Source organism: Ostrea edulis, chromosome 4 (assembly GCF_947568905.1).
Source record: "Ostrea edulis chromosome 4, xbOstEdul1.1, whole genome shotgun sequence".
Classification (NCBI taxonomy): domain Eukaryota; kingdom Metazoa; phylum Mollusca; class Bivalvia; order Ostreida; family Ostreidae; genus Ostrea; species Ostrea edulis.
This window is the reverse complement of record NC_079167.1, coordinates 16,314,063-16,339,062: the sequence shown is the minus strand read 5'-3', so window position 1 is coordinate 16,339,062 and position 25,000 is coordinate 16,314,063. Positions and strand designations below refer to the sequence as shown.

Here is a 25,000-nt window from a genome sequence, read left to right as displayed (position 1 = left end):
GGAGTCAATTTTTGGTCCAAAACTCTATGTCCGACTTATAGGCGCGTCCTATGAAGATTGGTATTTTTCTAGGTGGCGTAATGTAGTGTTTTTTAAACAACTCCGACGATTATCATGGACACAAATGATTATTGTTCACAAATATCTAGACATATTGTATTGTTTATATATTTTAAAATTATGTATAAAGTACAAGTATTTACATATTTTTATCTTGTTAAAAGTTATTTACATACCGGTAACTAATATTTTCAATTCAACTAATCTATCGTTTATCGGTATAATTGAATTACGAACCCGATTTAATATTGAAATATTCATATGTATACCGGCTGAAATATATTTCATAAAAGATTGAATATTGTTAACAGATAATTTAGATCATTTTTGACTCTTAAAAACTCTATTGTTGATACATTGAATTATACTGGAACCCCACAATAACCGCGAGGCGCGTGCCACTAAGTAAACACGGTGTCAGTTACTGGTAATGAGGAGACCATAATTGCGTAGGTAAACAAGGGATCATCGATCATAATATATCAAGGGTTGCGTTTAAACCCCAAACAGATATGGCTTGGATATTGAGCACCTCATAATTATTAATTTTTCAAAATATTTTTTGAAACATGGGTAAAAACACTAGAGCATTGACTTGAAATTGTCTATCGATTCTGACAAAAAATTGTACCGACTTCAATGGCAAATTCCTACAAAATAACCTTAAAAAATACAACCGACTTATAGGCGAGTATATACGGTACCCATTACAGCATCTTCACAATACAGTGGACACTTCGAATTTCTATATATTTAATATAAATTCATGACAGCTTTAATACTGTTTCAATATTGTGACACACAGTTTGATTGGCAGACATACTTTATTTTTCATGATTTGCTACATAAAACATGACATCATTAACCCTAAATTTTTTAGTTTAAAATTCATAATAAAACATAATCAAAAGCATATTAATCAAGTGATTAATTAAATCATTATAGGAACGAATTTAAGAAGACTAAAGTATATTTTGAGTTATAAGATAGCTTTATGCAGGTTAATGCTTTGCAGTAATCACCAATAACATACTTTACTTATAAATTGATTCCTTAAAAGGGACCTGTGAAGTATTACTTACTTCTGATACGACATTCTTGGATACAGAATATTTTGTAAGAATACTTTAACCATATATTGTATACCAGTAGTTTGAATATTTTACTAAATTCTTGTTTAAATTTACTGATGTAGGGTGAGTGACATAATCAGCTCAGTTATTTTTGTTGGTTTATAACCTTTAATATTGTTGTTGTATCCAGTAACAAGGACATTCAAACTGTTTACACCAAATTCACCCATGTACCAGGTAATTGTCAAAATACAGTATCCTGAACACTATTATTTGTAAAAGGTGCGTGACCTTTACTGAGTCATATAATGCATTTATTTTTTTTTTTATCATCAGGTAACAGTTATATGTATATTGAATGAAGAAATTTTCAGATTGCAACTGCTGAACCACTTTCACGCTATTATTTAAAACGTTACTGGTTTCATGTACTGATATTATGTCTCTCTCCAGTGGGGAAAAGACATTGGTTTTGGCATTAGTTGTCTCTATGAACATTATCCATCTGTCCGGCTGTCCATCTGCCTATCACACATTTATTTGAGATGATAGCTTAAGTAGATTTAAAGACACAATACTTGTATTTTGCATATGAATACCTGATGACTATAAAGACACCTATAGCTTTTTAGTTAATTTGTCAAAGGTCAAGGTCACATCACATAGAAAGCACCAATCCTAGTGGATTTGAGCCCCATTGGTGTCTTGTCAGTGTCAAACCAAGAGACATAAAAAAAAAAAGATTGCTTCTTTACCAAACACTCGGCATTTAGAAATATTAGAGTCATGGTTCTGGATGAGACCTTGAAATCAGAAGTCCTATGTTGTGGCAGGCATTGACAAGTTCAAGAACTCTCACTGCTGTGGCTCTAAACAACATGCAGAGGTCTTAATTTGTGGCACTTCAAATACAGCTAGTGACTTTTCAATATGAATTTTCAATGGGACAAAAAACAAACCCTTTCTGTCTTTGTGATAAATTGGCGAATGTAGTAGATTCTAATTTCTAAAAGATTTAATGTTTTATTTTATCAGGTATTGCTTTTTAGCTTGCCTGAGCTGATAGCTCAAGTGAGCTTTTCTGATCGCCTGTTGTCTATATACATGTCATCTGTCCGTCTAAACTTTTTACATTTTCAACTTCTTCTTCAGAACCATCTTCGCAAGCCAAGTGTCCGATTCGCTTACTCTCATGAGAGTAAGCAAATCGGACACTTTGCTTGCGAAGATGCTCCAGAACCACTGGGCCAATTTCAACCAAACTTGGCAAAACGCATCCTTGGGTGAAGGGATTTCAAGTTTGTTCAAATGAAAGGTCATGCTCCCTTCATAGGGGAGATAATTGCAAAAATGGGGTGGGGTCATTTATAAATCTTCTCAAGGACCACTAAGGCAGAAGAGCTGAAATTTACATGAAAGCTGCCTGACATATTGCAGATTCAAGTACTTGTTATCTAACCCCATATGTTATTTAACCCCAGGGATAGGATGGGGCCAAAATAGGGGATCAAAGTTTTTCATACAAATATTTAGGGGAAATCTTTGAAAATCTTCTTTTCAAGAACAATTGGGCCAAAGAAGTTTACATTTCAAGTTTGTAAAAATCATTGCCCCCGGGAGGAGGGGGGGGGGGCACAATAGGGATCAAAATTTTACATGGAAATATATAGGGAAAATCTTTAAACATGGGCCATTAAGGTGACTCAGCTGAGCGATGTGGCCCATGCATGGACCTGTTGTTTAAAATATTTTTTGTGGAAAGCGGGCTTAGATAATTGAATTAGATATATACCCTCTGCAATTTTGATGAATATATATATTTTTCTTTTTCTTTTTTCAGAGCATGGTTTCTAACAAAAATAAACATACTGCTGTGCCTTTTTATGAAACAGAAAAGATACCATCCAAGGAGTCCTTCTTTACGTATGTCTCCTCTTACTTTACCAAGAGAAGCATCAGTGCTTTTGTGGTCATTTTGATTTTGGCCACAGCTTTTGTCTTGGTAGCATGTATTGGTGGAAATTTTCAATCTAAGGTGTGTTCAGACCACAAATCTGTGCAATTCATTGCAGCACCCCAGAACAAACTTCATTACCAGAAGAACTTAAAGATTGCACATTCAAAGCGAAGACTTCCACATTGCATCATCATTGGTGTTCGTAAAGGTGGAACAAGAGCTTTGCTTCAGTTTTTAAAGATTCATCCAGATGTACAAGTTGCTCCAGATGAAATCCATTTCTTTGATAATAATGAAAACTATAGTAAAGGAATTGACTGGTATCGCAGAAGAATGCCTCAATCATTTGAAGAGCAGCTCACAATAGAGAAGTCCCCAAACTATTTTGTGGATTGGAACACACCCTTTCGTGTAAAAATGATGAATTCTTCTATCAAACTGTTGCTGATTGTGAAAGATCCAGTATACAGAGCTGTGTCTGATTATGCCCAAATCAAAGATGTACGGGAATCAAAAGATTTAGAAATGGAGGATTTTGAAGATTTGGCCATTAATATGGATACAGGACGAGTGAGAATCAATTATAAGGCAATTAATCGTTCATTATATTACATTCACACGAAAAGATGGCTAAAACAGTTTCCTCTGGAACAAATTCATATTGTGGATGGTGACAATTTGGTGTACCATCCAAAGAAAGAATTGGAAAAAGTGGAGACATTTCTAGGCCTCAGGCATTATATTCAAGAGGGTCATTTTACTTTTGATAGAGACAAAAGGTTTTTCTGCATCAACAAACCAAATGGTGCACACAAATGCCTAAACAGAACCAAGGGCCGACCTCATCCCAAGATTGACCCAGATGTTGTGAAGCAGCTGAACGACTTTTTTGAACCCTATAACAAGAAGTTCTTTCAGCTAGTTGGAAGAACTTTCAAGTGGCCCATCTCAGGGAGGAGATCTATAATCTGAATTCCAAGAGGAAAGACTTCTACTGACATTCCTTTCTCTGAGTTTCAAAGGGACATAACTCAAGATATGGACAAATACGATGTTCAATAACCTCTGTCAAATGACATTCCTTTACACCAATGGTTAACGGTTGCAATAAATCTTCATTTTTGTATCATTGTATAAAGGTAGACTGTGGTAGATTTCCTGTACATGGCAATGTGGTCAGTGAGTGGGCCGCTAACCATAGAACAATTAACCCATTGTAAAATATGAGATATCCATATACTTACATATTCAGTTAATTAAGCCCAAGTTAGACACTTGAATACCATAAATTGCAATTTGGGTAGTATTTGTAAAAAAAAAAAAAAATTCAATTTTTCTTGCAATTGTTAACACATTAATGCTCAGTGTGTCAAAAGGTTCAGTTTGTATGCTTTACAATTCCATGTGACCATTTTTAAATAATAAGTATGCTTAAATACTGAAATAGAACAGAAAAGTCTTTTTTAACAGAAAGTGGTCTTTAGTTGTTAAGAAGTTTTTTGTGCATTTGTAACTTGCGATCACTGTTTTAAGGAATAAATGTGTAGGATGTCGGTGGTATTGGGGTATATACACAATGGAAGCCGGGATAATTTGTATGATTAGGATTATGCAGAAATTCCCATAGGCTTCCATTGTTTTCGTTAATCCACCTAGATATTTATATTTTGTGATGATGGTTTTTTTATAAGTATAGATTTAGGTTTTTTGTTGGGTTGAAAGGTCACTTGCACATCATAGTGCCTTCAATAAGAAATGAAAATGCAAAGGCTTATTACATACTAAACATTAGATATTGTAGAAGAACATGATAGCTTTTCAAATTAAGAAAAAAATTGTCTGAAGGACTGTAGAAAATAATTTTTACTTGGCTATAGAGATTAGGTAACTGGATATTCATATCGTGTGGATTTCTTGGTTATACTAGTAATGTACTCCCTGACTGAAAAGTGCTAGAAATGTGGACTATCCACTCAGTGCAGTTGTAGATCCGAGGGTTTTAAGATTAGGCAGCAGAATCTGAATCCGTTTTATGGATTGATCTATAGATGTTGTAAAGCTTTCTTTTCATGACCACAGAGTTATATCTTACATATACTTGTATCAATGTACTTATGTATAGAAAACTACTTTGTGCTTCTACTTGCCAATTGTTTGAACTTTTTTCCAATCTAATTAAAATCATATCCTTTGATCCACTCACGTATATCTCTACACTTGCTCAGTGACTTACACTGTATGTGAGCAGATCAAAGAATCTGATTTTAATTAGATTGACTTTTTTTATTATTTCATCTTAAAAGTACTTTAAGTAAAAAAAGAGTACCTGCTGTTACATTTAGGTATTATTGCAAAATTAACTCTATGAAGTATACAAGCCAAACTCTATCTGTACATAAGATGCTGTACCTACACATCTTTGAAAATTGTTTGTTTGTTTGGTTGTTATTATTAAGATCATTGCATGTGTGCGATCATGGCAGTTGTTCTTTTTATGAGCATGATGCCTATTTACAGGTATTGTACATTTGAACTTTTTGTTCAAGTAGCCCTTTTTGACTTTTCAATTACATATACATGTGATTGTGCTTACATTTTTTCATTCTTGTTGATTTCATTATCTCCTAATGAAATTATGTGTTATTTCGACAAACATGTACATGTATCAGAATATGCAATTTTGTTGGATTGTCTGTTTGTCTGCCCAGAGTTACATTGCCACTTCCTGGCCAACCTTAAGCAATTTTGAATTGGGTGATTTGAGCTTGCAAAATGGATGATGTTGAATATCTAAGGGTTTTTTGACACAAATGATACCTGAAATTGAGGAACTTATAGCATATTGTCCTTCTTTAGGGGATGAGTATGATGGTTTGGCAACTATGCACTTCCCCATGTATCGATTATTATACCCTCTGTGAAATATTTATACAGAGATTGACAGTCCTTTTCAAAGCTTACTCTTGAGACAATGTAATAAAGTATCTCTCCGAAGCCACACTGCTATTTGTGTAGTTATATAAATATACCAACCTTAAGCAATGTCAAATAGAGTGATTCAAGGAATGAATGCCAAGGTTGTTTGTCTTATGGGGTTATGAAAACAATGGAAGCCCAGGATAATTTGCCTGAAGCCAGTCCTGCAGAACTTGTTCCATGCTTCCATTTGTTATGATATATTCCCATAGTATAAACAATCTAGAGGTTTTGTAATTTAACCTGTTTCTTTTTTATGAACATCAAAGGTTTATTGCTGGCAAAACATTGATAAATGGGAATAATTGGGTTTGCAAATTAGGTGATATTAAATTTTGTTAAGAAGGTGAAAGAAAAACTTTTTTGCCCCCCCCCCCCCCTCTAATGAAATGACATGAAAATTACCAGAAATTGACAAAATTTTAGGATATCACCTTCCATTAGGGAAAGGGTACGAGTCCAATATGTTGGCAAATAATCACTTTGCCATGTTTTGATTATTTCATCTCATGCGTGTGTTAATGTAAACCACCCATTGGATAAACTGTAGCTTTATCCAATACCCATTGGATAAACTTTAACTTTATTCAATACTCATTGGATGAAGGTACTGCCAGTTGTTGCACACAAGTAAAATCACAATGCAACCTTGCATGTAGTTGAATTGGTGGCATAAACAAAGGAAGAAATTCAAATGCAATTAGTATAAAAATAAAACATTTAGAATAATAATGTGATTTTATATTCGCTTTATTTAACGTGTAGTGTGTATTTGCTCAGCAAAATACATGTGTTTCCATTCGACTCATTGGATAAAGCTATATAAAATATCACTTTAGAGATATCTTTAAAAATGGATAAGAGAATGTATGATATTTACTGTTTAGAGTTTGAATCAGAATTAAGGTTTTTTCAAAGCTCATTCTTGGGACAATGTAATACGGTGTATTGATTGGTTTGCTCATACAATAGGGTATTTGTGGTTGTCCAATATTTTTTTTATATGATGTGACTATTTTTTTCTTATGGCTGTATGTATTGTCTGTGATTGATGGTTGTGAACTGCATGTTGTTTAGCATTTACTGTACTGTTATTAATTAGCATTTATTGTACTATAGAAGTTTGTAAGGAAAAGATACATATGTCATCAAAGCAAACAAATATGAATGAATGCACAGAAGTAGACTGAATTGTTGCAAGATGTGACCCAGATATTGTTGGCCAGCCACAAATACCTGAATATTTTTTCTTGCCCATATTCAGGTGAAACAATCAAGGTATTTATGATATTTGTGATTTTAGATTAACAAGCAGGGTATAATTGTTTTTTGTGCACATTTCTTTACTGGTATCTACTTTGCTTCTTTGGAGTTGTGCATTTTTTTATGAGTATACTCAGGTGATCTGGTATTTTTTGTCTGGCTTGTCTGTTGTTCATCATGCATTATCGGTTAAACATTTTCAAAGTCTTCTCATATACTACATGTACTAGTTGAATTTTTATCAAAATTGGTAAATAGTACTTATGGGGTAAGGGCAACAAAAATAGTGACACTTCTTTAGGGCTGAGGGACAAAGCCAAACCCTTAAAAAAAATGCAATCTTCAAAAATCTTTTCTATACTCTAATACTCTATGACATTTAGGGGGGGGGGATGTGTATGCATAGTCGAGACAAATAAGGAGGCCTTTACCAAAAATTTGACATTTTTGCCTCTTCGGTCAGACATGCTATGATGGTCCTCACTGACTCAATGAGATGAGCCTGTACCAAAATTGTGAAATTTGTGGCTCCTGGATCTAATGCTAGGGTAAAGTTCTTGTGGCTCATATAATGAAAATGCATTATTTCTTTAAAATAATTTCCATAACTTCTGGACATCAAACAACCCAAATGATGTTCAGAGTAATACTGAAAGCAAAGCTTCTTCGACAAAATTGAAATTCATGGCCTCTGAGTCTAGGGTTCTGGTGCCAGGGCACATCTAATTATTGCTCATAAAGTGGAAATACATAATTTCTTAACAAATTTCATTTTTGACTTCTGAACATCAAACAGCCATACTGTATTCATAGTAATAATGAAGAGAGAGGCCTCTACCCAACTTTTGATATTCATAACCCTTGAGTCTGGGGTTCTTGATGGCTCACATAGTGAAAATATATCATTATGTACATTATTATCTTCTTGACATCAAATAACAAAATGATACAGAGAGAAGCCTCTATCAAGACGAAAATTCATGGCCCCTGGGTTGCAATAATTTAGCTCTCCAACTTTTTGTTTATTCTGACATTTTTGGGACCAAAAAAAAATGTTGGAGAGGGCTACATTATTGCAGCTAGGGGTCTGGGTGCTAGGACAGGGCTTTTGAGGTTCATTTAGCCAAAATGCATTATTTCTCCAGTTCTGAATGCCAATTACAACAACTGAGTGCATTGTGAAAATTAATAGGGAAGCCTAGGTCATGCCCCCTGGAATTGGCTGTGTCTCTGGCATCAAAAGAGTTAAATATAACTGTGATGCAAATCTTTAATACTGACATTAGAAGATATCTTATGCCCAAAGAGATTTTAGCTCACCTATGCCAACTGCTCAATTAAGCTTTTCTGATCAAGATTTGTCTATTGTCTGTCATTGTAAACTTTTCACAATGTCCTGTTTTTCTCCAGAACCATCAAGCCAATCTCAACCAAACTTGGCACAGAGCATCCATTGGTGAAGGGGATTCAAGTGAAGTGCCATCTTTCTTTCCAAGGGGAGATAATCAAGATAGAGCAAAAAACAGGATAGGGTCATTTAAAAATCTTCTTCTCAAGAACTGCTGGGCCAGAAAAGATGAAAACTTATGTGAAAGCTTCCTGACATTCTGAAAATTTAATTTTGTCAAAATCATAGCCAGGATAGGGTGGGGCTACAATAGGGATTGAAGTTTTACATGAAATATTCAGGAAAAAATCATTTAAATTCTTCTCAGGAATAACAGAGCCATGATTAGTGGTGTTAATATGCAAGAATCCACATGCAGATTCAAGTTTGTTCAATTCATGGCTAGGGAATGGGAGGTAGGGTTGTAGGATGGGGCCTCTATAGGGGATCAAAGTTTTACATAAGAATATGTAAGAGAAAATCTTGAAAAATATTATTCTTAAGAGCAGCAGGGGCAGAATTAGTCATATTAATATGCAAGCATCAGGTAGTGCAGATTCAAGTTTGTTCTGTTCAATTACTTCTGTGGGGCATAACGTCTTGGCAGAGGAATATCAATAGTTCATGCTATGCACAAATTGAAGGTTGATGTTGAGAGGTATCTCCGTTAACCAATGACATGGTACCATTGTTGGTTGTGTGTTACACGGGTGACTGTGAAGGCCCACGGGTGTTTGTTTTTTTTCTTACGTTATTTCTTAATTTTTTATATGAAACTGATGGTATTTTCTGGGTCCACCAACAACTCTGTATTAAGTATTGAGATTATTATATATGCAGTATTTTCCAGCAAGTTAAACAAAACGTTTTTCGTCAAAAATATCTGCATTTGTACTTACTTTTTGTAGGTCAAGAATGATTTGGCAGATTCAATCATAAATAAGTGCTATCAGTATTTATTATATCCATGAAGATTCATATTTTGGAATTGATCATCATTTAGTACACTAAATGGGAGTGCATCGAAATGTGAATATCTGAATAAATACACATACACTGATACAGTATCAATTTTGAGAACTAAATAAAAGGATTACCTTTTATTTTGCATTTTATATAAAGCTGTTGCGATATATTAATTAATGAAAGTACTGGGAGTTGAAAGTTCGATACCTATAGTAGAGACTTTGATAGGGTTATTTTAAACCTAGTCTATGTATATATAACTGTAGTCATTGATTTCTGAAACCATTAATTTATTGCAATATGTATAGTTCCTATGTATTTTTAGAAACCTCTTTTAGTATTTGTAAACATCTATGAAAACTATGGAATCCTTGGCAACCAAGGTTATGCTGTGCTTGCATGGAGTTCCTATAAAGAGATAGAAATTCAGTAGTTTTGTTGGTAAGATTTTGCATGCTATATATCTTTGGTATCCAAGGCGATTTCTTTATGTAAACAATATTCTATGTGGATATGATGTATGTTTTATATACCCATATTGTAAGCAAAAGTTGTTAATAATGTTTATATAGGGATTCTGTTTTAAGGATCCTTTTGGTTGGTTTGTTTGTTTTTTTGGTCCTGTGCAAAAGAACGGGTTTATGTGTGATTTTTTACACATTTAATATTGGACTGCATTGTACAATATATACATTTATATCCCCCAGTAAAGTTATATTTATTAATGTGACATCTGGTTGTTGTCTTTCAATTGATAAGAAATGCTGATTTCATTGGTCCAGGACAGTCAGATCAACACACACTGTGTATTTGTGTGAAACCTCATTATACCCCCCCCCCCCCCCCCGCAACATTTATTCATGTGTCACTAATTCATGTAGCATTATGTCCTACAGTGCCATTTTACATTTTCACAGCCTATAGTGTCATTCTTATTGTGTCATTTTCATTGATCCCTATTTACTGTAGATTTCTTATGCTACTTCCCATGGGGATCCGGGTTAGAATAGGTCCTCAGTACCCTTTGCTTGTCGTAATTGAGACCACTAAATGGGGCAGTCCTTTGGATAAGACTTAAAAAACGGAGGCACCGTGTCACAGCAGGTGTGACACAATAAAGATCCTTCCCTGCTCAAAGTCCGTAAGTGCTGGGCATAGGCTTAAATTTTGCAGCCCTTCATCTGCAATGGTGACATCAATATCTCCATACGAGTGAAAAATTCTGGACGTTAAAAAATATACAACCAACCAATCTTATATTACTCAATCATGCAAAATCCACATTCAGATAGACTGAGTGATTATGAGTCTGGATGACTCTACCAAACTTATGGAATTTCCGGGTTCAGGTCCAAGAATATGGATTACATGTATAATAGTGAGAATTAAGTCCAGTACTTATGAACAAAAGGAACGCTGCTCACCAGCACTTTATTTTGCCAATACCGTAAAACACCCTTATAAGAATTTACTCCAGCAGGGATCTGGGTTAGAATTAGGTCGTAAGAGGCGACTAAATGGGGCGGTCCTTCGGATGAGACCGCAAAAACCGAGGTCCCGTGTCACAGCAAGTGTGGCATGATAAAGATCCCTCCCTGTTCAAAGGTTATAAGTGCCGAGCATAGGCCTAAATTTTGCAGCCCTTCACTGGCAATTATGACATCTCCATATGAGTGAAATATTATTGAGACGGTTAAACAAATTCAGTCAATCAATATAACAATTTAATGCTTTAATGCAAAGTGATATATTCCCCCATGCCAGTGAGACCTGGGCACTGACCAAGCCAAATCTTCATCGCCTACTACGCAATGACAGGGCCATGATAAGACAGATCTGTAAAATCAAGCCTGAAGATATGGCCACTGTAGGTTCAACTGAATTGCTGGGGTGGCTTGGCATCGATGACCTCAACCTCATCTTAAGGGAAAGGAGACTCCGCTGGTATGGCCATATTGTCAGATCCAGCAGTTCAGTCAAGTGTGCTCTAAACATACAAGTTCCTGGGAGACGTAGAGTTGGTCGGCCAATGCTATCATGGAGAGAGCTGACAGAGAAAGATCATAGAGAATGGAAGCTCTCTACTGCCGACCCTCAAGACCGGAAAAATGGAGATCTGAGGTGAGATCTGCCATGCGTGCAGCTAGCCAGATACCTGGAAGGGGGCCCACTAGTGTGGACATTACCTGTAATTCTGCACGGAAATAAAAAGGAACCGACAACAACATATGAAGGGAAATAATGAAAATATTTGGATATATAACCAAGTTAGGTTATAACGAACTGTTTTTTGCTGGCCCCGAAGGTTCACTATAACTGTTTAACTATATATACATCAGGATATGGGGCTCATGGCGGGTGTGACCGGTCAACAGGGGATGCTTACTCCTCCTAGGCACCTGATCCCATCTCTGGTGTGTTCAGGGGTCCATGTTTGCTCAACTATCTGTTTTGTATTGCTTGTGGGAGTTATGAGATTGATCACTGTTCGTTATCTTCACCTTGCATACATGTAATTACACATTTTACAGCACCAACTCATCCCTTGCCTCCTTACAAATGCCTTGTACATTCCGCCATTTTCCTATTAACACAAATATAAACTGTAGTGAGCCAGCTTAAGAGTGCTGCATGGCTCTGCTATTTATACGACGTGATCATGTGACTTGCATTCATTATAATTATCATTTCTAGATTTCATAATATATGTACATTTCAAAAGATTTTCATGGAAATTAATCCTTTGTCATTGCTATCGTGAGCCTGCTATCACTTTGTAAAGAAGAGACATTAAGATGCACACACTTTGGACAAAGGATGGTATGACCTAAACTAAGACTATGTGAACCAGTCATTTATCTAAGGTCATTAAAAATCACCACAAACAAAACAAGAGGCCCATGGACCACAACACTTGCCTGAGTCAGTGTCCTTGTTTTATCCCCCATTCACAGACCTAATCCCACCCCAGAATCAGTGGTTTGCAAATTGTCTCTAAAACCACAAGGCTACTGTAAGTCAGAATGATATGCATGCAAGAAACCTTAATTATGTGGTAACAATTCAGCTTTGTTAACACCCTGACCAATGGGGTCAGGGTGGGGATGCTGGAGGGGTTCGAAGTTTTAAAGGTCCCGATGAAGTGTACCGGTAGATTCAACTTTGTTCACATATTGGCCCCAGGGTCCAGTTGAGGGTTACAATAGAGGTTCAAAGGGTTTTCTACAGAATCAATAGTATATTCTTTCAAAATCTTCTTGAGAACCACATGTGTAAAATATCATATTAAATTTTAAACAAGCTTCCTCATGAAGTGTAGATTAAAGTGTGTACACACTACATGACCCCCATCGTCACAAACCACGGGTTATTGTTTCATTGTATTTTACAAACCTGTGGCTGCTTGCTACAACATTCGCTCATTCTTATGAATATTAGCAGTCACGGGTTTGGGAAATAGAATGAAACAATAACCTGTGTTTAATTGTGATGATGTATGCCCCCCAGCATCTTGGAAAAGTGGGGGCTAAAGTTATGAGGGGTTTTATGTTTAACAGAGAAGTTTATAGGAGAATTCTTCTATATATATATATATATATATATATATATATATATATAATATCCAAATAGAAAGAGTTGATGAGTTGATATCACACAGTCAAAATAATTAAATAAAAAAGCAGGAAAATATGCAGTTCCAAAATATATTCAAAATTCAAATCACTAGCGCTTTCTGGATTTTAACATCCATCCTCAGATGAATACAAATATTGAATACCAATTCAATTCCTGCTTTTTTATTTAACTATATTTATATTGTCTTCGCTGGTTTGGGCACGTTGAAAGAAGCAAGGGGTCTATCAGCACTTGCAGAGACCTAAGACTGGAAAGCAAAAAGAAAGCCGGGCGCCCTAAAAAGACTATTGGAAAGAAACCATCAGGCAAGACCGTAAGCAGTGGCAAATGGACACAGTTAATCCCCATGATCGTGATCACTGGAGACTAATTAGCATAAGGAAAGAAAGACAGCGTCGAACCCCTGACGAAGGGAACACAGACGATAAACTCGGATAGTGAACACAGACGATAAACTCGGATAGTGAGTGAGTGAGTGATATATGAAAACTGCCAGTAATAATAATTCCATCCATTACACCACAGTGACACTGCTGAATTGATATTATGTATGGAGTGCCAAATTAACATAAACACAAATAATTGAAGATTAATTATTTGAAGATATTATCAATTCAATTATTGCCTGCAGTAATTCATTATTGATCTGCTCATCAAATCAATTATTGGTCTAATATCAATTGATATACAACAATTTTGTATAAGGAATTAATGTGTGCATCAATTCTTTTTAAAGAGAGTAACTATAGATCATGAATTCATGTGGCAATGTTGAATTGAAGATATCTTTTATCAAATAATTGCTCTCTCTAGAAGAATTATTGCATGGATTAATTGATCTATTGTGTGCATTACCTGAATTGAATGCATGCAATAATTCAATTGAAGAGAACTCTAATTAATTTATTGCAAGCATTAATTGAATTGATGCACCCATTAATTGAATTAATGCTCTCTTCAATTGAATTATTAAGTGTGCATCATTTTAATTGTTGGTATAATCATCAATTCATTTGAAGAGAGCAACAATTCATAACTTATAAAGCACATCAATTCAGCAGAATAATTGATGCCTACAATAATTAAATTAATGCATGCAATAATTTAGATTTGAAAATATTATTAATCATTTGAAGAGATCTTTAATTGAATTGTTATGCACATCAAATGAATTAATGATATCTTCAAATAATTAAAGATATCTTCAATTATTTGAGTTTATCTTAATTTGGGACTCCATAGATACAGCTAGTGTATAATTTCATCTTTTAGTGTACATTAGTAAATAATAGATTTAAGATACACTTCTCACTCATTTTTCACCTTAATATGCATTATATAAATATTCAACATAAATTATAATGCATTTCAAACATTTTATTGAAAAAAAGAATTCCATCATAATTTGACAACCAATGAATACACAGGTGACAAATATAATAACCAGTATAAAAATATCTCTATGAATACATTCATTCTTGCAGTAAGTGCAATGAATCCTAAACCATAATCAACATACGTTTGTTGTTATAGCCTGCTTGGAAAATTCAACTAACAATTCAATAAACAATCATGTAAGGTATACACTTACATGACATTGCAAAAATTTCAGTCAGGCTGCGTAAGAATGAATAAAAAATTAAGCCCAGTATTCAAATGATGGTTTTCTTTTCAAAATATCATAAGACCAGTTAATCAATGCATCTATTGTTCAAATGATCTTTGAAATGTAGATAGCAAATGTATAGTACGTGGTTTGGTGATAAGGACTGTAGATATCAGCTTGGATAGCTCAGTGCATGGTTATAGAGCTCTTAAGTAGTAATGAAGGGGTCCCAGGTTCGGTTCCCGGTTCAGTCATATATTTTATCCCTTCCTGTTGTATTTGGTACCATTAGGTAACCATACCTGAGGCAAACGAATCCAGGACTATGTCTTGGAGGGCAAAGACAATTTAAATTGAGACAAATGTAGTGTTTGGGCTATATGGACCATTGACATTAGCCTGGATACCTTAGTGGTTAGTACACCTGCCTAGTAATGCAGACGTCCCAAGTTCGATTCCCAGTCCAACCATATATATTTTCTCCTTTTTCTGTTACACATGTATTTGAAGAGAATGGTATTTGTTCTTAAATCATACTTCGTACTAATATGAGGGTTGCAGCATAAAATCACAGATTATACCTAGAATTAACAGATTTACACCAACCATCCCACCCCCTTCACTGTGAATACTATAAACACCCCACCCCCCATTGTTGTGAATACATGTATGTACTATAAATACACTTATCTCATTGTTGTGAATACATGTATGTACTATAAATACACTTATCTCATTGTTGTGAATACATGTATGTACTATAAATACACTTATCTCATTGTTGTGAATACATGTATGTACTATAAATACACTTATCTCATTGTTGTGAATACATGTATGTACTATAAATACACTTATCTCATCACATTGAATACTGTCAACAAACTTTTAAATAATATTTGTGAGCGAGACAATCCAATGAACACAATGATAGATTGTACTAGAAATATTTGCCAGGGCAGAGATCTCTGTAAATCTCAAGAAAGTTCCTATGTGCAACGGAAAGTGTGAGTGCCCTTTACAACAATAGTCATGACAATTTCTGATCGTAATTTTGTCAAAAAGCAATCCTTTTATTCTAATACCACTTCTTTTAATCATCAATTGTCACTAACTGCAGCTTCATTTATACATGCAGTGTAAATATTACATGTAATTCAATAATTGTGAATATTCAAGGAACAAATTTCTAGATTCTTTGTATTGTGTGGGTTTACAAACAATGGAAGGGGAGGTAAATCTGTATAGTACCCCAGGCTTCAAGTGTTTATTTTACATCCCTCATACTGCATACAAACTAGATATTTACAAAAATGTATTCCTTATTTCTATAATTTGTGAACTGTAAGGTTTTATATCAAGTCAAGTTGTCAGTGCTTTGATTGAGAAATAAAATACATTGACACAACACAGGTTTATTACTGACAAAAGTTAATAAATATCAATTGTTATGAACCGTTTTCAAATTGCCAGCTGATCTGCAAAAATAAAACTGTGAATAACACATTGAAGTCCATGCATTGAATTATGTGTAAGAAACAAGATAACTTATTATTTTGTGAAAACTGCGCATGTGCAGGCATTTATATAAAATGTGATGTAAAACACAATTAATAGTATATCCCACCCAAAGAAATGGGTTGATGATCAAGTCGAGATGGATTGGGGTGTGAGTTGGGGGGTATAATAAAGAGGGTCCATACAAAAGTTGAAGAGAAAAGGGTAGTAATCCACACTTTAAAAATAAAATCAGTTGCCATGCAGTTGGATGATGGTGTGTATCAAGATATATATGAGGCAAACTTTTCGAATAAATTGCATTACTCTGTACCACAATTACTGCATTACTCTGTACCACAATTACTGCTTCAAACAGTTTTTTTTTTTATTTATTCTTCATAATCTATTCATCATATACAAAGTTCACAAACACTTTCCTGCCTATATTAAACCTCTCTTTCTATAGAAGATTCAATACGCCCTCAATAAATCAATAAACCCAAACACCATTAATTAGAAATTTAAAAATAACTAACATTATACCCACTTCAATCTTTTATTTCCCTGGATGCATGAAAAAGTAAAATATTTCTTGTAGAAAGTTCATTAAAAATTCAGATTCCAAAAAACAAAATGAAATCATTGGTAAAATAATAATGAACAATAACAATAAACAATGCAATAATAAAAATCTATGTACATGCAGTTCTCATCAATTGAAATATCCATTAATTCTGGGTTCATTAATACATATCCATGTATTTCAAACTGATTGTTTATTGAATTTATTATCAAACTGTTATTAAGTTCAAGGTCACGATCACAGAAACTTTTGCTGTATATATATATACACTTATATGGCAATCAAAAAAATATGGATTTCATAAAATGAGATTCACTTGCAAAGAAGTGTATGATGTACATTAAATATAATACCTCATGAGGAAGCAATTTTTTAAAAATATTAAGTTCATATTGTGCTATAATAATACTTCAACAAACTTGGAAGAAATGGTTACTTATCATAAAACTTACAATTGTTTTCGTTATTAAGGCCATAAACGATTAATGAAATGTACAAATTTAAGTATGACATCAGTCAACATAACTACTGTAGTCTTTTCCACCGAGTCAGTATTCATGTACGACCACGGCACCCTAACAGCATAAAGTATAATCTACATTTTAAAGTAAAGTTCTGGTATAATTAATTGAAGAATTTGAGAGAGAAAAAAAAAACAGTGTAGGCCTATAACAAAATAATATTTCATCTCTTAATTTCCTGACACCCAAAAGGGGGCAATCAATAATATCCACCTAACATACACATTGATAATGAACACATATATATAACACATCATTTCTTCTCTTCACCTAAAATAGCATTCTTGTTTCCTCATCATACAGTAACATTGTAATGCACAAACATAATACACATAATACAAGGAAATTGGACATCATCTACTATACTGTTTGTACTGGTTTCTCTGGCTTCTTGGGTACTACTAACTTGGTGGACGGCTTCTTGAAAGTCACATAACTGTACACTAGGCTTCCTGACACACTGAAACAATGCAATATGAGAATCATTTAACAAAAATTCAGTATACAAATCTGTAGTATCTGATAGAGATATTTACAGGTTCTTAAACTAATGTAAATCATGCACTTTTATTTCCCCCCGAGACCTCATTTTTGCGAGGATGCAATGATGTATTTATTCACATGACATAACTTTCACAAATTATTATTCATTGCCAAAGTCTAGCTTCTATAATGTTTAAGAGTTTCTTCACAGAAAGTGAATTCTCACAAGTGACTAGTGTCACAAAATTACCTGTGAATAATGTTCACGCAAATCAAATGTAATTTCCAGTAAATATGGTCTAAAAATAGTGATGTATGCCTGCATGTAGATTTACTATACAGAACTACATAGAGGAACATGAGGGAGCTTGCAAACAAACATTTTGCTGTATATTTCATACAAAGTCATCTTTATTAATATTTTATTTTTCATATAAATGTACAGAAGAAATTTTCAAATAAAAATGAACACGGCAATTTTATTGTTACTTCTCCACAATATTTTGTTATATTAATTGTAAAATTATCGTAAAACTTTATGGTTGCTATTAATATTTCCAAGATTAATGGTGTTTCTGTCATCTGATTGGACCAAAAATGTCTCCTGGAAAATTTTTATGAAAAATTAATGCACTTTTGTTTAAATCATCATATCTCTGCAATGGCTGGTCATAAAATATTGTTCTGAAATTGTGAACACTTTTGTAATTTTTTTTTAAAAAAAAGGTAGTTTTATACGCAATGTATAGGGAAATTATTGTGAGCATTCCCTGGGTCCAGTCCTGTGATCGACATCTATTGTTCAATGTATCATAAATGTCCAACAGCAAATTCATTGTTCAAGGCACATTGTAATGATTTCAAACATTGCTTCATTAAATAAGGATTTAGCCATGCATATATAATTTTGTTTCTAATGGAAATTCCATAACTTAGAAAAAAATAAATGCTTTGCTTTATACAATAGCGAGTCTCCACCTTACGACTTGTCTGTAAATGAAAATGGTGGGGGAAAAAATCCCACTATCCAGGGAATTAATCATCGATCATCCCTTCCTGTTTTTGTAAATTTTAGAATAGTCACCATATGAGTTCCAAATCAAGATAATTCTAAATGTTGTAACCACTGACTATAGATTCTCTTATAATTTCATTGGAATATTCTAACAAAGAACAATTTTCTAAATAATTACCTTATATTTAATCCAATGAAATTAATCCAACTAAAATGGTAGTCACCCCCTACAAACATTCCTATGTAGGTAACTAAAAGATTCTGAAAAAAAAGATATTCAAAATACAGCAAATTCTGATTTTAAAGATTTTTTTCATCTATTTTCTCTTAAGGTCATGTGGGAATAATCCACATTGTAGTTAAATCTTAAAAAAACAATTCAGAATACAGTACTATAAAACATGGTTACAGCAAACATGCTTATAATGAATTCATTTTTACTGCAAAGTGATTTTCATTCCCTGTAGTTTTAAAACATATCATGAACTTATTGGATATACAGAATTACATTTCTAACGAATCAAAATATTTCGTCCCCAGCACTTCGCTATAAGCGTGTTTTACAGTACCTGCATTGCAAAAATGCAATTAAAAATACAGACATACATTTTTAAACCTGCAACGGTCTAGGGTGATGTACACAATGAAAGAAATGCAAAGTAGAGAAGAAAAAACAGTTTCTTTGCCCAGATTGATATCTAGAAATATAGTGATATTAAGTTATCTAATTGTGATACATTCATTATTTTTTAATGTAGAAAGTGATTTGAGTATTTTGAAAATTTACAAATTTTAAAATTATATATTATACCAGACCCATCTTTTAGCTTTAACAAACATGATTCTGCAAATTTGTACACGATTGATACAGCATCATGCTGCATTTTACTTATGTGCTAAATAAGTTAGAAATGCATAAATATGACGAGAGTGAATGCAGAATCTGTATTCTGACAGTGTATAAATATGACAAGAGTGAATGCAGGATCTGTATTCTGACAGTGTATAAATATGACAAGAGTGAATGCAGGATCTGTATTCTGACAGTGTATAAATATGACAAGAGTGAATGCAGGATCTGTATTCTGACAGCATATAATTTTGACAGGGAGGTATTTAATATTTTTGTTCAATTTAGGTCCAATTAATAATCTTGTATACCCGGTACAATTAAAAATATGGGAAATGATTGGTATGAGAATTACTCCAAGTGACCACAGCAATATGGAATGTCCTCCACCCTGACCTGTGTAAAAACTCACATAATCAGCAAATGAGTCTTGTTTGCCTTTTTAAATTTTTCCTTCGTCTATTTCATTTCTTCTTACCTTTAACACCCCAACAATATTGGTAGTCAGAGCTGAGTTATGATGAGTACACAGCACAATGGAATAGTTCAGAACAAACCCCAGAGTACATGACATTAAAAACTGCAGCAGAAACCAGGGGTTTCCCCAACTCTCATAGGCCAGGCCCTATTCAGTGAAAAAGAAATTGATCAGCACTAAATGTACAAACTAGCTACACAATAAGTAACAAAACAGTGAAACTTATCTAACCTGACAAGCTGTGAGATTTAGATAAATTTTGTATCGGATTAGACAGGATGTCGGATTGCACAGTGTAAAGAAAATGGAAAAAAATAACTGGGAATGAAACTTTGGTCGAATTTCACAGTGAAACGGAGTAAACAGGTGTGGGATTTGATAGGCTTCACTGTACATTAGAATTTAATAATCTCTGAAAATCAGAACATTATTCTTCTGCAGTTTGAAACCCAGGATCATTTAATATGCTTCCACAAAAAATTTAGTCTCACCTTCCCTTTGCATGAGTGAGAGTCTGATATGATTCCTATTTTATTTTTGTAACCAGTAGATGGCGCTAAACCAAAATGGCAACTCCCATGAAGGAACATGAGTGAATTTACTTCTCATATACATGTAATTATGTCTTATAGATAACTGAAAGTCTTTCAGTTGAAAATTTCATTTTTGTAAACAGAGATGAACAGCTTCTTCGAACTTCTGTTCCGCCATGTAAATGTACTGCAAGTGTGTCTCTATCAGCTAATCAGAAACAACACAAATTTCTCGCTAAGCCTCCATATGAAATCACAAAAATAAGATAGGAATACGCCAGTTTCGAGATACGTCTAAGTTATTTCCCTTTAGAAAACTTTCATACACAGGTGTGATACAATTTGCTTACATGAGGAAGTAGGACAAATAAGGGAATGTGCTCAGAAAGTTTCTCATACGTAGTTTCATCAACCGAATTCGTCTGATACACAAACTAAGTAAATGATATGTATTCAGGGAATAATTAAATACATGGAATTCTTATTACATCACATTATTTTGTTGCTTGTGCATATCATATCTAGGATATTACTTGCAAATATGACAATGTTTTTATGTTTCCACTTCAGTAAAACATTTCTTTCAATAGTATTTTGTATTTCTTACATTTACATACTTAAACAGAAGCCGCTTTTAATACATTTTATCGTCGTCTTCAGTGACTGTAGGTCCACTCTGTCCCACTCAGGCATTCAAAGTTCCACTAAATGCACCTCCTACACAGAAGAGCTCTTATCTCGAAACTGGCATATTGTACCAGACTCTTGCTTATGTAAAGTTTTGAGAGCAAGAGTCTGAAGAAGAAAAAAAGCGAGACTACTTTGAACTTTGTCTTCAGTTATGTCCAAAGGAAGAGAAGATGAGTTTTAAAGAATCCATAACTTTTAGTTTTTGCCCTTAAGGCACTGCAGTATGGCAACCTTGAATAATTCCATCGATTTTCATAAATTCATAATGATACTAAATGTATATTGAATTTGGTTAAAATTGGTTAAGTGTTTTCAAGAGGAGGCCATGAATTGTCCACACAAATTGTCAAATGAAGCCAATTAGCAGTAAGTCATCAGAGAGACTACAGGATGGACAATAATATACATCTAGAACTATGGGTGTCTGTAATGATGCTGAATCAGCTATTTATCAACAGAGAGAGCAGACCGTACTTACCTTTGCAATAGCTCCATTGTACCACGCAAAAGCTGCCACAGGTAAGATCATGAAAAGGGAGTTATAGTATAGTAAACCATACTTGCCAAGATCCTGAAATAAGTCCAGCACATGCATTATCTTTTTCACATATAGTGTATTAAGTCTAAAAGATTATTATCATTTGTTTTCTACTGTAAATGTATTACATTTGGTGGTTTATTCTTTTTAGTGCCTTTAATTGGCAGAAGAAATTTTCCACTAAATCAAGAACATTTTATAGGAATTTAAAAATCAACGGACAGAAAGATACGGGATAGGCAAACTTCAATTAGGACAGCTCATTTACAAAGCCTTTGGCTCATGTGAGCTTTCAAAAGTGTTTGACTTTGATAAGTGTGAGTTTGCAGTGAACTGATGAAATAATTCTTGTATGTTGATATAACATGAAATCCTCTCTAGCCCGGTGCACGACACAACCAAGTATTGGATCGTGACTGTAGACTTTGAGGAGCCCAATGGGCTAGTGAAAAAGATATGTAAGCATATAGTTTATGGCTGATATATAAGACCAGTGACTTGATAGAGGTTTCCATTTTAAAGATATTCAAAGTATAACAACCATATTTCATATCTAGTAAATGGATGGTGAGATTTTTGTAATCATGGTATCATTGTGAAGGGTTCATCAAATGAAAGTAATTCACCATAGAAATTTTCAAAATTTTGTTTACTGCTTGATTCATTTCACAGCTAGAATTTAACATTGTTCATCATCCTTCCGTTATACATTGAATACCTTAATGAAGTAGTCCTAACAAGCTACTTGAGTTGTCAGTTCTCCATACCTTTGCATCCAGTTTCTTCTTGGTGTATACTCCATTTGCAGCAGTACAAAAATCATTAAGAAGGATCATGGCATAACCAATGAGGTCAAAGGTCAAGTCATCACTGAAAAAAAACAGTCTAGTACTTGTATATTATACACCTATTTACTGGCTATGAGGACAATAGCAAGTTTATTGTCCCCGAGACAGCAACAATTTCCCGAGGCAAAGGCGAGGGAAATAGTTGCTGTTGAGGGGGACAATAAACTTGCTATTGTCCGAATAGTCAGTAAATAGGTGTTTTATTATACCGAAGTTGACTTTACTTGTGTCAGACATACCAAAGTGAAGTAAACTAACATACGGCATTAGCCTAGATGGAATCGACCGAGGTGATCCGAGTGGTAAACTGTAATTAGACTTATCACGAGACTTTGACGTCACAGAAAAGAAAACAAGGGAAAATATAGCATCTGGTAAATGGTTTCGAGACTATTTCCCCCTAGGGTGAGATAGTTCAGAAACTATTTCACAGCTAGCGTTATCCAGAAGAGAGAGCAAATTTATTCACCTAACATTTATAAAGCAAAAACATTCTGAGGTATAATAGAAACAAATATGGATGTACATGCATGTGGAAATGTTTTTTATAAACAAACAATTAAAACATTTCTACATCTCTTTCTGTTTTATTTTGTTTAATATTTTCCATACATAGACACACTCCTTTCTGCACACTACATTTCTTTTTTTTTTTTTAGAAACAACTGACATAACTATAAATTCATATTTTGAATCTATCAGTTGAATAAAGGCTTCCAATATATGAAAGGTGTAGAATATACTGTAAATTCCTGTATCTATATATACAATTCAGGTCACATGCCATGTAATGGTGCCACCAAGGAGGAATAACACACCAGAGAAATCCGATATGGATGGAAAGTGGAGGATATGTACAATAATATTTTGAAATTGAAAACTTTCAATTTTACTACATTTAGTTTTAAAAAATTCAGTTTTAGTAGAAAGTAATCTGGGTGAAAAAAATTTAAAACCCTGGCTAGACTCAAAACCCACGATTTACAGATCAGCAGTCAACATGTTAACATACTGAGCTACCCAACTAGGCAATTATTTAAAAGGAATATACAAGTATTGCTGATATTCATATGTTCATTCATGTTTCAAAAGGAAGTCAGCCATTTTGATGATGTATCATTCCCCGTTAAGTGGATATAGGTATAATAATGAAATGATTGAAAATAAAAAAATTTCCTAACATACAAATCTATGGAATTATGACCATTTGAAATTAAAACTGAGAACATAAATCTGCAGGATTCTGACCCTGGAATAATGACCCTACAAATAAAAGCAAGTCGACAGTATATAAGTAAATAGATACTTATGTACGCGTAAAAGGAAAATGTAATTTTACCTGGCAGCAACTAATGCACCAAATATCATGAGAAAAACTGTGAACTGAACCAGTCTTGGTGCTTTTACACTAAAAATAAAAACGAGACATAATTGAGCAGATGTAGAAGAACTGTATTCCACATCATGAAATGTTAATTAAGTCATTTTAAAGACACATGTACAAATATTCAAATGTAGCATTAGAAATCCCCCCCACCCCCCCAAAAAAAACAACTAAAAGACAAACCAAAGGGTTGATCTTCATCAAACTTGTGTACTGCCATACGTTTGGTGGAGTGAAACATTAGTGAATTGAGTATGAGAGATATGTTTATAAGGAAGATTTGTTATTCTATACTGTAGTTTGATTAAACATGTCTATGGATGATATGAATTAGGGGGCATGTCCATACCACAAAATCAACTAAACTTAACCCCTGAAATTTAATTTTACAGTACATAGATTTTCTTTTTAAAAAATACACCATACAGATAGAACCTGACTGATTCTTATTTGCTCTGTGTGTGTCTGTGTATCTGTCTGGTCTCTGTCTCTCTCTCTCTCTCTCTCTCTCTCTCTAACAGATAAACATTTCAAATGCCACTTACTTAAGAACATAATACTCTGCAATCATTGTAAAGAGAATGGTGAATCTTCTTAATATTGTAAACATAGGCAAACTGTAAAAGACAATTCATCAATATTAGATTTGCACT

The 25,000-nt window shown here is 33.9% G+C and overlaps 2 protein-coding genes across 7 annotated transcripts in view; one reads left to right on the top strand and one right to left on the bottom strand.

Moving 5' to 3' along the window:
- The window catches only part of LOC125668734 (heparan sulfate glucosamine 3-O-sulfotransferase 5-like), a 55,089-nt gene extending 44,677 nt beyond the window's left edge, over positions 1-10,412 (top strand). For all 3 annotated transcript variants that reach the window (XM_048903110.2, XM_048903108.2, XM_048903109.2), the window contains exon 3: positions 2,974-10,412. In XM_048903110.2, the coding sequence (XP_048759067.1) occupies positions 2,974-4,062 (1,089 nt within the window). In that variant the 3' untranslated portion in view covers positions 4,063-10,412. The remainder of the gene's footprint in view (positions 1-2,973) is intronic.
- Positions 10,413-16,966: 6,554 nt separating this feature from the next.
- LOC125668456 (UDP-N-acetylglucosamine/UDP-glucose/GDP-mannose transporter-like) overlaps positions 16,967-25,000 on the bottom strand; it is a 49,969-nt gene continuing 41,935 nt past the window's right edge. For all 4 annotated transcript variants that reach the window (XM_048902648.2, XM_048902649.2, XM_048902651.2 and 1 more), the window contains 7 exons: positions 24,893-24,964; positions 24,303-24,371; positions 22,883-22,985; positions 22,056-22,148; positions 20,355-20,501; positions 19,205-19,287; positions 16,967-17,988 (listed from right to left, as the gene is read on the bottom strand). In XM_048902648.2, the coding sequence (XP_048758605.2) occupies positions 17,889-17,988; positions 19,205-19,287; positions 20,355-20,501; positions 22,056-22,148; positions 22,883-22,985; positions 24,303-24,371; positions 24,893-24,964 (667 nt within the window). In that variant the 3' untranslated portion in view covers positions 16,967-17,888. The remainder of the gene's footprint in view (positions 17,989-19,204; positions 19,288-20,354; positions 20,502-22,055; positions 22,149-22,882; positions 22,986-24,302; positions 24,372-24,892; positions 24,965-25,000) is intronic.